The sequence below is a fragment of the Cebidichthys violaceus genome, unplaced genomic scaffold (genome assembly GCF_023349555.1).
Source record: "Cebidichthys violaceus isolate CVI_PGR_0920_01 unplaced genomic scaffold, fCebVio1.0.p SCAF_22, whole genome shotgun sequence".
Lineage (NCBI taxonomy): Eukaryota > Metazoa > Chordata > Actinopteri > Perciformes > Stichaeidae > Cebidichthys > Cebidichthys violaceus.
In genome coordinates, this window is record NW_027176395.1 from 4994841 (window position 1) to 5008998 (window position 14158).

General features: G+C 40.0%; 1 protein-coding gene across 1 annotated transcript in view; it reads right to left on the minus strand.

Annotated features, from left to right (window-relative positions):
• Positions 1 to 14158, minus strand: part of si:dkey-288a3.2 (protein phosphatase 1 regulatory subunit 37) — a 66688-nt gene that overhangs the window by 51771 nt on the left and 759 nt on the right. Inside the window, exons 2-4 of the mRNA XM_068717986.1 lie at positions 13215 to 13263; positions 12844 to 13030; positions 10366 to 10466 (exon numbers count right to left, since the gene is read on the minus strand). Of these exons, the coding sequence (XP_068574087.1) occupies positions 10366 to 10466; positions 12844 to 13003 (261 nt within the window). The 5' untranslated portion in view covers positions 13004 to 13030; positions 13215 to 13263. The remainder of the gene's footprint in view (positions 1 to 10365; positions 10467 to 12843; positions 13031 to 13214; positions 13264 to 14158) is intronic.

Genomic DNA, 14158 nt, shown 5'->3' on the forward strand with positions numbered 1-14158 from the left:
ATCCTCTGCCCATTTAATTAACTGACAAAATATATATCTATAAATAAATATATATTGTATGTATTTTTAACGTGCATTTTCAGAGCTCTTAGGGGTTAAACATCCCCCCCCCCACACACACACACACATACACATTTTCCTTTCAGCATCTTTTCCGCAATAAAGGATAAATTATTTAAAATAACACGACCTTTTATCTCACACCCTTTGAAGGCGGCAAATTAAAAATGTAAATTGGGAGCTAATTAATATGCAAATGTATTCGTTCGCTGTTAACAATTAGCAATTAAAGCTGCAGTGTCTAGAAAGAGCACAGACGAAATTAGTAACTTCATTTATCATTTAAAAAAAAAGAGGGAGATCTAAAAACGTACATAAAATTCTAATTGACTTTCAGTATTTCCCACTGTCACTGCCTTTGTTGTCCGCACTGCTTTTGAAATACATGATCGCCTGCCTTTAGCGACTTAATTAATGCCACTTTGTGTAAAATATACCGTCCCCTTAAATGGCTGATGTCAAAAATAATGTACACATTCAAGGCTGAGTGGCGAGTGCTTGGTTGGAAGGATGTGTGTGTGTGTGTGTGTGTGTGTGTGTGTGTGTGTGTGTGTGTTTCAGAGTGTGTGAACGTCTGATCAGTGTGTTGCACATCTAACTCTCTGCTGAATGTTAGACGTAGTTTCTCACTATGTGATTCTATCGGCGCTAATACTGGAGGGAGGAGAGAGAAAAACACGGAGCATAGGAATTATGTCAATTTAGGATTTGGCACAGGTTGCTTGTGGGAATTATTTATGACAGTATTTTTTTTTTTTTTAAAAGATCATCCTTGAAAATAAGGATGATCAACATAATAACAGGCTAGCCACCACAATCATCTTTTCAACATTTCTGAATGTGGGAAATCTTTTCTGCCGTTCAGTGTTCTGATGGAGGAAGTCTGTGTTCTGGGATCCTCTGCTTGTCGGCACCAACATTTGTTTTATTGTGATTCATTTTTATTTTGGTCTTTAGGATCAAATGAATTAGAATCACACTGAAAACAGAACTATATGTTAAAAAAGAGATGATAGCAAAGAGCAAAAAGGTGTAATGCCCTTCTCACAATACATGAAGTATATGTACATACATATATATATATATATATATATATATACACATATACTTATTAGCCACTTGTCTTTCTTGTGTGGACTGAGTAGCTTGCTGGTTATGCAGACATGTATATTGACTGACTGAAGAGGGAATGATCATTTCTACGTTATTATTCTCATTTCCTTTGGAAAACACATGTGATTTTTAGCAGAGATCTGCACCAAAACACAGACGTTTTGTTAAGTCGATAGAACATGATGTGTTATCAGCTTGACTATATTTAATCTAAAATGGTATTTTGACACACATGTCACCCGCAACAAATATCATGTCTCCTGAGATTTAGAAAATTGCAGCAGGCAACTGTGATTTTGATTAAATTTCGATTAATTGTGCAGCCCTACACAGAGGTCTGGTCTTCTGTGCTTTCTGGGGCGTACAAGTAAACATGCATGCCAAATATAGGATATTAAGCCTTTCAAAAAAAACATGTGAATTTATCGTAAAGCACAACATGTGGAGCAGCATTTCATGGGGAGATACATATAGACACGTGCCATTTTGGTTTTGCCGGCATGTGAAAACATCAGTATCACGCGTCATTTCACAGGCGCATCATTGTTTCACATTTGGTTCAGTATAGAGGGAAATAGAAAAACATTGTCGCCGACCTTTTTTGGTGGGTCTGGGGTTTGGGCTGGTAAATTTGGATTTTTTTTACACCCAAACTCTTAAATCTTCACACGACATCCTTCTTTTACGCAACGCCTTTTCCTTCTCTGCCTCCTTTTCCTCAAATCTCTTTTTCCACAGTGGACAGATCCATACTATAACATTCAGCATTTTGATCCTGAAGTACTGCTAATTTGGGACAGCTCCCGTTGAACAAGCATCCTCCCACACATTTAGTGTATTTAAGTTATTATTTGCATTTAAAGGATACGTCTGATGGTGTTCTACATGTTGTCTTATTAATAACAAATCCCACAAAAAGACTTAGGATGTTATCATGTGACCCAGGCCACTTAGGTCATGCGATGACACCAAGGCCGTAGCCATGGAGTTAACTTTTTATTTATTTTATATTTTACAATAAGAGTGTATTGTATTAGAGATTAGGGATTCATAAAGTACAGCCATAATAATTTTCTCCTCCTGTCCAATATTCGTTTTCCTAACTTTTTACAAAAACTAACACATCTGACAGTGACATGGCCTCCGTAACAGTGTTATTACATTCTAGCTTTCCACTGTTAACACATGTGATAATAATGAAATAAAGAAACAGTAGCCTGCCGTGTTTTTTTTTTTCAATTTAAACATCTTAGAATATTGAGGACTGACTTCCCCCCTGCTCTGCTGTTCTGGGATAGAGGCAGATGTATGATTAGATGCAGCTGGCTGAGCTCACTGAGCTTTCTGTAATGTGGCTGAACTGGCCCTTTAAATCCTTCACTGCTGGAGGAGTTATGAAGTAAAGAGGGGCAATCTACAGCAACAACAAGTCATTCTGATGTGAGCAAAGATCCCATGATTGACACATTGTTTACACGTGCATGTAAACATTCCGTACGTGTGACTCACGTGGTAGTTTTCGGTGACAGAGCGTCTCCTCTGTGTGAACCCTCAGTGAGTCCGGACCTGTAATATTATCCCTACTTACAAAAGCACTCATATTACTTGTGCAACCAGCCGACCGTGCAAATTCAATTCAGCCTAATAGTGCACCACCAATAGTGCACATCACACATGCCATTCAGTTTAACTGCAACCGCTCCGGATTCAATTAGCGGCAGAGAATGTAAAATAGACTCTTTTACACGTAGACGAGCTTTTATCCCCTTTTCACTTCTGCATGCTGTTTCCCAGACGGCATTAAAGCAGAGCTGTGTAAAAGTACAATGGGAAAGGCTGCGAAGTCAGAGCGTTTTAAATAAAGCATGTTGTTGCTGCCACTGTGTGAGTGTGTGCGTGTGTGTGTGTGTGTGTGTGTGTGGGTGCGGAGGCCGTCTGAATGACAGACTGGAGTGCGTTAGCGGCAGGTCCCGTGGTGATCCTCATCCCGACCCCGCTTCTCTCTTCTTTTTTTTTCTCCCCCCGTGTGATCGCCACGACTGCCGCTGCACGCCATTTCAAATGCGCCACTAACCGCCCCGTTATCGCTGCTCTCGGCCTGTAATGAGAGGAGCGACATATGTCCGGTCCCCCTGCTGTGCCCTGATAAGCGCTCGCACTCAGACTCATGCAGGAACACTCCTCCACCTCCTCCTTCTCCTTCTCCGTGATTTTATTTTGCATGCAAAAAACCTGCTAACAGCCACCGAGGAAAGAAAGAGTGTGGCACTTACTTAGTGACATTTACCTCGCTGCCGAATATTCCACGCGGGGAGGGGAGGGCGCAATAACAATCAGCATGCATTTAATTTAAAAGAAAAAAAATGTTCCCTTTAGAATTATGCAGGCAGGGGGAGATATAGCTTTATATGTGTGTATGTGTGTGTGTGTGTGTGTAGGTCTGTGTGTGTAGGTGCGTGTGTGTGTGTGTGGAAGGAGCTGTGACAGTTGTGCCGGCAGACTTCCGCAGTGCAACATTAATGCTAATCAAAAGAGCTGAGAAAGCAGCGGTGGTCTGTAAAAACAGATTTTCTCTTGTCTTTTCATTTCTGGAGTCCCCCCCCCCCCCCGCTCCTCGAGGGATTTATCCCAGAAAAATAACATTTCTGGGAATTGAATCTGACCCTATGAATTTAATAGAGGCACGTTGTCGTGTAAGGCCGTTTTTTTTTTCCTCAGCTGTGGGATAAATAATGGAAGTTAAGTTGCAGTAATTGATTTCTCTTCAGTCCACTCAACTGAATAATCTGCAAGGGAAACAACCGCTAAGCCATTCATTAGACGATTTGCCAACATGCAACTAATTCCGAGCTTATTCTCCAAACATCATGGAACAAACGCAAACTCCTAGTCGGAGCTGGCTTGATTTACAATCCTTTTGTGTTGGGAAAATACTTCCCCTAAAACCTAGAAACAACAGTTTTTCACCACTGCAAACTTAATAAATCCATCAATAAGTCACCCTCAGCACAAAGGGGACTATCTAACTTCACAAAAACGGATGTATGTGATCTACATTCTGAGAGGATCATTTCATTCTATGTATTTGTGAAAGGGGAGAGTACACTGTGATATGAGAAGTAACGTGTCTGGGCAAAAACTCATTCTCATAAAACATACATTTTGTTGTAATTTTATGAAAATAAGGAGATTTGTGTTAAAAAAATATACGGTACTTTAGCTATATGATTTCCTCAGATAAAAGGAGACTTCTGTCACATAACTAACGGTTTGATATCCCATGATAGATAGGCATGCAGACAGACAGACAGAAAGATAGATTTCATGAGAAAATAGTTCCTTTATGAAACTGCTCACTTTGTCTGGATTATCTTGAGTATTCGGGTCATGATTTCTGGTAATTTTTTTTACAACAAGCTGAGTGCCATATAGTTCCATCATATTCAAGAGAGGGCATACGTCTCTACGGCCGATACCTCCAGAACTTTAAATCACACCAAAACAGTCTAGATTGTTGTAGTTGTTTTGTGTCTCTTTGCAGTTGAGTTAGTCTCTTTGCGTCTCTTTGTAGTTGTATTAGTCTCTTTGTAGTTTATTTGTGTCTCTTTGTAGTTGTGTTAGTCTCTTTGTAGTTGTTTTGCATCTCTTTGTATCTATTTGTAGTTGTTTTGCCTCTCTTTGCAGTTGTTTTGTGTCTCTTTGCAGTTGTTTTGTGTCTCTTTGTAGTTTCTTTGCGTCTCTTTGTAGTTGTGTTAGTCTCTTTGTAGTTTCTTTGTGTCTCTTTGTAGTTGTGTTAGTCTCTTTGTAGTTTCTTTGTGTGTCTTTGTAGGTGTATTAGTCTCTTTGTAGTTTATTTGTGTCTCTTTGTAGTTGTGTTAGTCTCTTTGTAGTTGTTTTGCATCTCTTTGTATCTATTTGTAGTTGTTTTGCATCTCTTTGCAGTTGTTTTGTGTCTCTTTGCAGTTGTTTTGTGTCTCTTTGTAGTTTCTTTGCGTCTCTTTGTAGTTGTGTTAGTCTCTTTGTAGTTTCTTTGTGTCTCTTTGTAGTTGTGTTAGTCTCTTTGTAGTTTCTTTGTGTGTCTTTGTAGTTTCTTTGTGTCTCTTTGTAGTTGTGTTAGTCTCTTTGTAGTTTCTTTGTGTCTCTTTGTAGTTGTGTTAGTCTCTTTGTAGTTTCTTTGTGTCTCTTTGTAGTTGTGTTAGTCTCTTTGTAGTCTCTTTGTGTCTCTTTGTAGTTGTGTTAGTCTCTTTGTGTCTCTTTGTAGTTGTTTTGAGTTGCTTCCTGGTTGGTACGTGTCTCTTCGAGTGACATTTTATAGGTGAAGGTCAGGGGGGGGGGCCTGACACTTTGGGCCCCTGTGCCTGTACCCGGTAGGCCCATTCAGTAATCCATCCATGGCTTGATCATCTCAATTACCTTTGTAATCGCAGAGCGAAGCAAACAGAAACACAGAGCGGAGAGACACACAGTGAAATCAGAGAGTTAAAGCATGGCGGCCTTAGACCCCGCTGGCTTCAACCTATTATTGTTTACCACTCCTATGAAGATGTCACCGACAGCAATCCTGTTTTATCCACTTACAATATTTCAAAGGAGTGCAAAGGGGCCCAAGGGTGCAATAAAAAAAAGCTTTAAATAGTCTTCATCGCTGGTCCTCGGGGGAATCGCCCCTTGCCTGAAAAGACCTCATTTAATAAATTTGCTCTTTAGGCGTTGCTCTTTTCGTTTTGCATCGTCTTATTATGGATTCATTTGCATGCGGCTCTTTTGGTCTAAATATTGCTCCTCTTAGCTAATACTTAACCATACATATTTTACTCTTTCAGGAAGACCACCTACAACAGTTTCCAATGCATCTGGGTCCATTAGCACCTCGGAGATAATACGGCGGCTGTATGCTTAATGTAAGCACTGCTAAGTCTCTAATTTTCCACAAATAATTCCCCTTGATCTCAAGTCAAATTATGCAAGTGGGGGGGGGGGGGGGTGCTTTAACATGGCTGGTCCAAGTAAAATAAGTAAGTACATAAAATGAATTATAAATGGCAAACTGTGTGTTTCGAGTGTGGCTAAGTGAGAATAAGTTAGTTTATTTTGTTGGAGAGGGAGCGAATGTGTGTGAGGAAGATGTTTTTAGTACGCTTGCACTTCGGAGTGTATGCACGTGTAATTCTGATGTATGTTAGTCCATTCTTGGACCATTTTACAGTTTGTAAACAATGATGACGTATAAGTGTGAGCAATGGATGTACGGCGGAGTGTGATTGCTTTTCAAGCTACGGAAGGACACCACCAAAGATCACGAATGCAACCTAAAACAATTTGTCTTTTCAGATATATGTGCTATCAGTGAGTGGGTAGAACACATTAGCAAGTGGTCCAGTATTTTGAGGCCAGATATAAACATGTATTTGGCGGAGTGTGTTACGTTACACTCATGAGAAATTACGAGTCACTAGATGCTTCCGACTATCTGTGGTCATGAGCGTCAAACACCATGACATAAATGCAGAGGTTTGACTTCATTGAGTTAAGCATTTCTGATCAGTCAACACGTTGTAATAGTTTGCTGTCATAAACGTCGTCGCCATCGTGTCTGTGTTGGTGACTCTCAGCCGAGGTCCCTCGTAGTGACGGCAGCAGTTGAAAACACGTAGGTTTCCTCTTAACAGCCTTCAATCAATGAAACACAGACTCATCTGTGTTTATTATCTACGCCAACCATTTATGGGTGATGAATGACATGTAATGTTAAAGCGCTTTGAGTGGTCGGAAGACTAGAAAAGTCTATACAAGTACAGTCCATTTGCCATTTACCATTTAAAGACAATCAGAGGGCTTTTTTCAGTAGCACTTTCTATGAGCCTGTGTCTGTAATGCATTAGAATCTACTTATAGCACCGTATAATCATAATTATACACCCATGTAAATATTCATACTGCTTTATTACAAGAATCACAACACATTATGAAGTCTTTTATAATAACTAAAGGTCAAGTATCACAATAGTTCACAATTTCTGGTCACTGACTGTTTCTCTTTGCAAGCATCATAGTGTATTATAATTTCCATAGTCGTTATATATCATAATCACTGTTATAATGTATTATAATGTGATTATAAGTTATTCTGAGTGGTCAATGTTTGATTAAGTAAAGTAAAAAAATATCATTAAATCTATGCAAGAACAACACACCAAACGTTGAAAACTAAAAACATGTCTTCACTTGTATAAAGACGTTCTACATAATACAGAGACTGTATGTGTAACGAGTCCCTGTAACGAGTCCCTGACGTCCAAAACTGACGCAAGAAGGGAACCTAAAGCGTCCCAGTTTGGAGCGTAGAGCCGCTGACCAAGCGTCCGTATTTAACCAGTTGGGTCTGAGAATGTGTTGCATAAATACACACAGTAAATGTATAAGTGGAAAATTAATGAAACCAATTGAAAAAAGAAAAACAAATATGACTCATAGAGAGAAAGAAAACAAAATATAAATCACTCCTACAATAAATATTTGCCATTCAATTATCGCCTCTGCCTCAATATTAACTTACGTGTGGTACACCACTCTGCACACGTTTACAGCTGTGAATTATTTGCATTCACACTAACTTGAGCCTTGCTGCAGTTAACCTGCTCTTAGCCTCTTGTTTGGAGTGGAGACGCTGTAAGCGCTCTGCAGCAATAAGCCTGATTGAGGCTGATGGAAGCAAATGATTTGAATTATCCAAGGGATTTTAGTAAGTGTGTATACACACTCACTGTGTCACAGTGTGCATACTGTACGTATGCTCACTGTTCATGTGTGTCTGTAAGCCTGCGCTGCTACATGTTTTAATAAAAGCTTGAGTTGGCAGTCGGATATGCTCTGACAGCACGTGAGGCTCCAGTTGCACCAGGTTATGGTGTTAGTATCGATCCTTTCTGCAGTGCTGTAATATCACTGCATGGTACACTTACTTCATGAGCAGAGTTGCTGATGTTGCATAGCAGAACAGAGTTACACACACTTCTTCTAAAGGCAATATTTCACTTTGCAGGTTTCATCTCTGCTGGAGTTTAGACCTCTAGCATGAGGATCTGTTTTCTTTACTGGTGATGTGTTCAGGTTTATGGCAAACATCATGTTCAGTAGAATCAAACGCGAAGTTACAAGGAACCTTTAACTGGTACACGCTGCTGGAGGACCAGGCTTTATTACTGGGCCCGCTGGAGGGAAGGAAGGCACAGGAGAACCAGAACCAGGACTGCATGGAGCAGATCGTCAGACCCTGCTGCAGTGAAATGGATTTCTGAAGGTGCTTAGAAACACTACCAATTTTGTCCACAGGGACCGCCAAAATCAACACCAAATTAGTTTTCTTGTAGTAGCTTTAAAGGAAGACTGTAGTTTATTACTAGTATGGTTGTATTTTTGCAGATCCAGCCATTGGTTCTACCAGGAGCCACCTGATCACATTGACACCAGGACCACTACAGTCTGATCTGCTGGCCACTGAGCAACACCTCTGAAATGGGTCAAGGGCCTTGCTCAAAGGCACCTCAGTGGTGGTAATGAGGGAGATGAGAGCAGTACTCACAAAGTTAATAACGACTATAAATTGTAAGCGGTTCAATCAAAGCGTAATATTAATTTAAATAATTTAGGATAGGAATGAACTTTCATATTGGACAGAACCTGCAACATCTAGTTCAAGCCACGGTTAGAAGACGTAGTCAGAAACGTGCTAATAGATGGTGGACCTTGAGATTAGTCTGAGTGGGACATGAGCTGTATCCAAGGAGAGTGCTACAGGAAACTGGGGTGGGAGGGAAGGAGGCAGCTGACACACACACACACACACACACACACACACACACACACACACACACAAACACAGCTTCTCTGAGATCAGTTGTGTAAGTTATGCACCCCCACATCATCATGTAAAAGTGTGATATGAAAATGAAAAAATAAGTCTTATAGTATTAGTAATACAGAAGTTCTGTTATTTAAAATGTCTTCTGGTCTGTGCTGGCTCTTAGTGTCTGTGGGATTTAGTTTAAAACATGCTCCTGCAATTAGTGTACTCCCTCAGGGATACACAGTTTGGTAGGTATGTCTCAAGAACGGTACACGTTTTTTTACAATACGCAGAGTCCCGAGGGGAGGGAGAGCATATTTTTTCCCTAATAATGGCGCATTGTGAACAACAAATCTGTGTTGACATCGGCGGGAGGAGAGCTAGTCAACGTTAGCTGTTAGCAGCCGGTGGGCAGCACAGACCTGCAGAGCTAACAGCTAATGTTAACGGAGGTTGCATTGACTTTTGTTACAATGTGTTCCAGCTCTATTCAGTAAAAACTAGTATTAGGTGATGGTAAGTTCTATTCATTGACAGTATACATGAAGTGGACTTAGTCATCGTGACGACACCCATTGGTTTGTGGACTGCCGTACCGACTACCATATTTGGAAGACGTAGAGACGGCGTATACGTCTGTGGTAGTGGCAGCGACCTGTCAATCACAGTAAGCCCGCCCTAAAGCATCCCCTGCTTTATGGTCTATTTGACTCTAAATGGACCATAATTTACTAAATGAACATCATGCTGTCTTGAAGAAGACTTGAAACAAGAGATTGAGACCATTTTCTCATAGACTTCTATACAGTCAGACTTCTTTTTGCAGCCGGAGGAGTCGCCCCCTGATGGCCAGCAGAGAGAATGCAAGTTTTAAGACACTTCCGCATCGGCTTCACTTGGCAGAATCAGAAGTTGCCGCCTGGTTCTAATGGTATCATGTTGTGTTCGAATGTAGTCTTGTAAAATTTAGTTTTTGGCGAGAAACTTGAATAAATACATGGGAGATGTTTTCACAGCAATATAAAATAGATATTAGAGAAGGACTTTTGAACTGTTTATTTTCCAAACGCTAGCTCAAAGTGTTCATTGATCTGTTTTTTACCGTGGTATCGATTTGGAAAATCGTAGAATTTCACTTGTATTGGTATAGACGGCAACATTTTTGGTATTGTGACATCCCTACAGTTTGACACAAATATACAGTAACTTACTGTGCTGCAGTATGAGCAGTAAGAGTCACTGAAGACGGCACCACCCACAGAAACAGTAAACCCAACAAAAAGACTTGCCTCATGCTGCTTGACTGACATGTACAAAGACCAACAGTGATATGTGAAGCTGTGTACCTGGAGCTGCTGCAGGATGTGAGCTCTGGGTTGGACCTGGTGTCTGCTGCAGCTCTGCTGGTACGCCACCATTACCTCTGTCAAGGTGAGGCAGCTGTCAACTAAAATAGAAGAATACACTCATTCACTGCTTTAATGTCTCTGCATCCCAGTGAGCCACCAGCAACCATTCAAAAGTGCTTAAGGGGCTAAGAAATGCCATACGGTAAACTGTGCTCTGCTCTGAGTGTGTGTGTGTGTGTGTGTGTGTGTGTGTGTGTGTGTATACACTACAAGGAAGATGGCAGTCAGCGAGAAGTGAGAAGGACATGAATGTCTGTCTGAGCAATAAATCAACCAATCAGGCATCTCAGTTTATCATCCACAGCCTTATGGGATAGGAAGTTCCAGATGTGAGAGACTACAGAGGATTTTATGATGGAAACACTTAAACATTTTGATCCTTGTGTATCCTTCAAAACTGGATTGCATTTTAAAACGTATTTAGTTGAATACATTTTAGGGAGGATAAAACAAAGATAAATAAAGACCTGGGCAGCTTTTAGCTTTTAGCTGTGAATCGAGGTCAAAATAACTAGTTATTGAAATTATACCTAAAAGGCTGAAATGAACAGTAGATCACAGTATTTATTTATGTGGCAATAAAAAAAATAAAAAGAATCAGTTGTGTTTTAAGGAGGATTGTTTTTGTTTTTACGTTCTATTTGTAATTCTCTTCACTGGAGCTGGAGTCATTTAAGAGGTGATTAGCTTAGCTTAGCATAAAGACTGGAAGTAGGGGGAAACGGCTACCCTGGCTCTGTCCAAAGTTCAAATATAAACAGAAACAACTCTAGCTGATGAGCACATTGTATCTTGTTTGTTTATACGGACACAAACAGAAATTTAAAAAAGACAATTTGTGGCTTTAGAAGGAGCCATCTTGTGTGTCTTTGCTTTGAAACATTCTTCCGTTGTCTGACAATCGGAAGGTGACAAAGAAACTGGGATGTCGGCACCCCGGCCTTTAAACAGTTACAGCAAGTGGCTTTGCGTAAAAACGTTTAAGTACAGCTTAACAAATGATGAACATGTAAATTATTAGTTTAGGACAGCTGTCTCCACCTGCTACCAGTCGTCATGCTGAGTCAAGCTAAGCTAATCACATCCTGACGTAGAATCGTGCATTTTACAAAATGTCAAACTAGGAAGAGAAATAGTATTTAGTGCTTGCTTTTAATTTACAGATCAGATAAGTAGATTAGTTGATTTAATATTTGTGAATCCATAATAGTTCTGGGACATGGTAGCCTAGCTTAGAACACAGCCTGGCACTGCAGTTTTAAAGAAGCAGTTTGAACTTGACCAACAACATTTGGTAGCATCAACTGCAAGCATCTCAAAGTGATCATGTCAGGTTTATAGTTTGGGTTTTGTAACGTGGGCTTGTATGAGGTTCTTCTCCATAGTCAGTGTATTACCTACAGTAGATGACGGTCAGCACGCCCCCAGTTTGAAGAAACAGACAGGAGAACCAGCACAATGGCAAAGTAATGCACTGCTGTAGATGGGGGCAGCAGCAAAACGAAAAGAATAATATGAAAAGAATATTTTCACTGCTTTACCTTGGAAAAGGTCCTTTCAACTGGAAACTGAACTAAAAGTGAAACTTATCTATGCTCTCTTCAAAGCTACCAGACTCCATTAACAAAAACAGTAGAGATGGTTCCCCTTTCAGTTAAATGTTAAATGGACTGCACTTGTATAGTGCTTTTCTAGTATTCCGACCACTTAATGTGCTTTCACACAACATGCCATTCAGCTATTCACACCCATTGATACAGTGCAGGCACACAGGTTCAATCCCGGGCTCCGCTAGTCCATGTTGATGTGTCCTTGGGCAAGACACTTAACCCCAAATTGCCTCCGTAGACTGTTCCTGCGGTTTGTGAATGTCTGTGAATGGGTATGTATGAGCAGATTGTCCTGATGGGCAGGTGGCACCTTGCATGGTAGCCCCTGCCATCAGTGTATGAATGGGTGAATGATGACATGTAGTGTTAAAGCGCTTTGAATGGTTGGAAGACTAGAAAAGCGCTATACAAGTACAGACCAATCTGCATTTATAGCAATCTGCTCAACTGTAGTTGGAATAGCTTAACTATTACTAAAACAACTATAAACATTGAAAAAAGTTTTCTTGAAGAATAGTAGCTTTTAGTTTGTGTATAGTTTGGAAACTAATATTCCTTTTATTGACATGAAATTGATCTAAAACAAGCTACAAGCTGTTAACAATATATACAGGACAATGCAGATATTCTTTGAATAATTGGATGTTTATTTTTTCAATCGCATATAAGTTGAAAAAAAAACCCTTTCCATTTAATGGTGACTTTAATGCAGATGACCAAAGGTCACCAAAATGACATCATGACATCATTGCGATATTAAATCAGACTTACATTCAACTGGACACAAAGTTAAACAGCAGCTTACCCTTTCTGTCCGTGTCCCTGTGCTCAGCAAAGCCGGAGACTATCTGTTCATCCGGGGGGAAAGACACATGCTTTTCTCCTTTACTTCTCTTCTTCTGGCCCTTGCTGGCTTTTTCTGCTCCGTCATCACTCTGCTCGTCATTGTCACTACAGTGGGTCATCCCTCTGTTTAGGACTCCACCATGGAGCTTCCAATTGGGATTTGAAAGCAAAGGGTCAGTTCACTTTGAACACTAAACACTCAAGGTGTCAACATCCAGCGCATCTCCTCCAGCAGCCATGGCAACAGTTACTGACCTAATAATAATAATAATAATAATATATAGAGGCAGCGCAAAATGTGCGCAACAGTTGACGTACAAACAGTTGTACCGTCTGCCCTCTTGCATGTGAAGTGCTGCTCTCTCCGCTCTGTGATCACCTGGAAAGAAAAGACACTAAAGAATCAATATCTTATTCATGAGTTGTGCGCGAGCTCGCAAGCGAAACCCAATATGTTTGTATCAAATGACACATTCAAAATAGGTAAGGCTCTGCACATTTACATACCTATACAAACGTAGCAAATTCCAGCAACATTCAGGACAATATATGCAAAGAGATGGGCAGGTATGGTATATCTTTAAAACATCTTATTTAAGATGTCATATACATGTCCTAACATTACTTTAGGTTATTTTCATACTTTAAAGACATACTAATATATTATATCACATCATATTAACAATAGTTCAAATTACTATATGAAATGTGTCACTCATGGTGACTAATTCACAGATAATTATAACCCACTGAACCAACTTTGTAGTTTCACTCAGCACCACTGAGCTTTTTAGCCTATTTTAACTCATCGTTTTGGTTTTCTGGACCACAGACTCCACTCTCATCACATTTAGAGACTGGTTGTTGAACATATTTGAGCATTTAGCAATAAAAAAAGACATATCCCTCAGGAGTTGGTAAGACCAAACCAGAGATAAAAGGAGATTGTATATTGGACTTGCAAACATGACTCAACTGAATGCTAATGCTGCTCTGTGTCTGCTGGATGTGTAAAAAGACAACTGTTTGCTAACAAATTAGCCATAACAACTACATAAGGTGATGATAAGACAGATGCCCCAACGTGGCCAACAAATGAATGAATGCGGTTTTAACAGGTGTTTTATGTTTGTGTTGCAGTGGAAAACTCTTCTTGTGATCACAGCTGTCTGGGTAAAATAGATCACTTTTAAAGCAAATGATCATTAGAACCATTTTTTAAAATGTATTTATCATGCAGATTACCATCTAATTTACATTTGTATATTTATGAC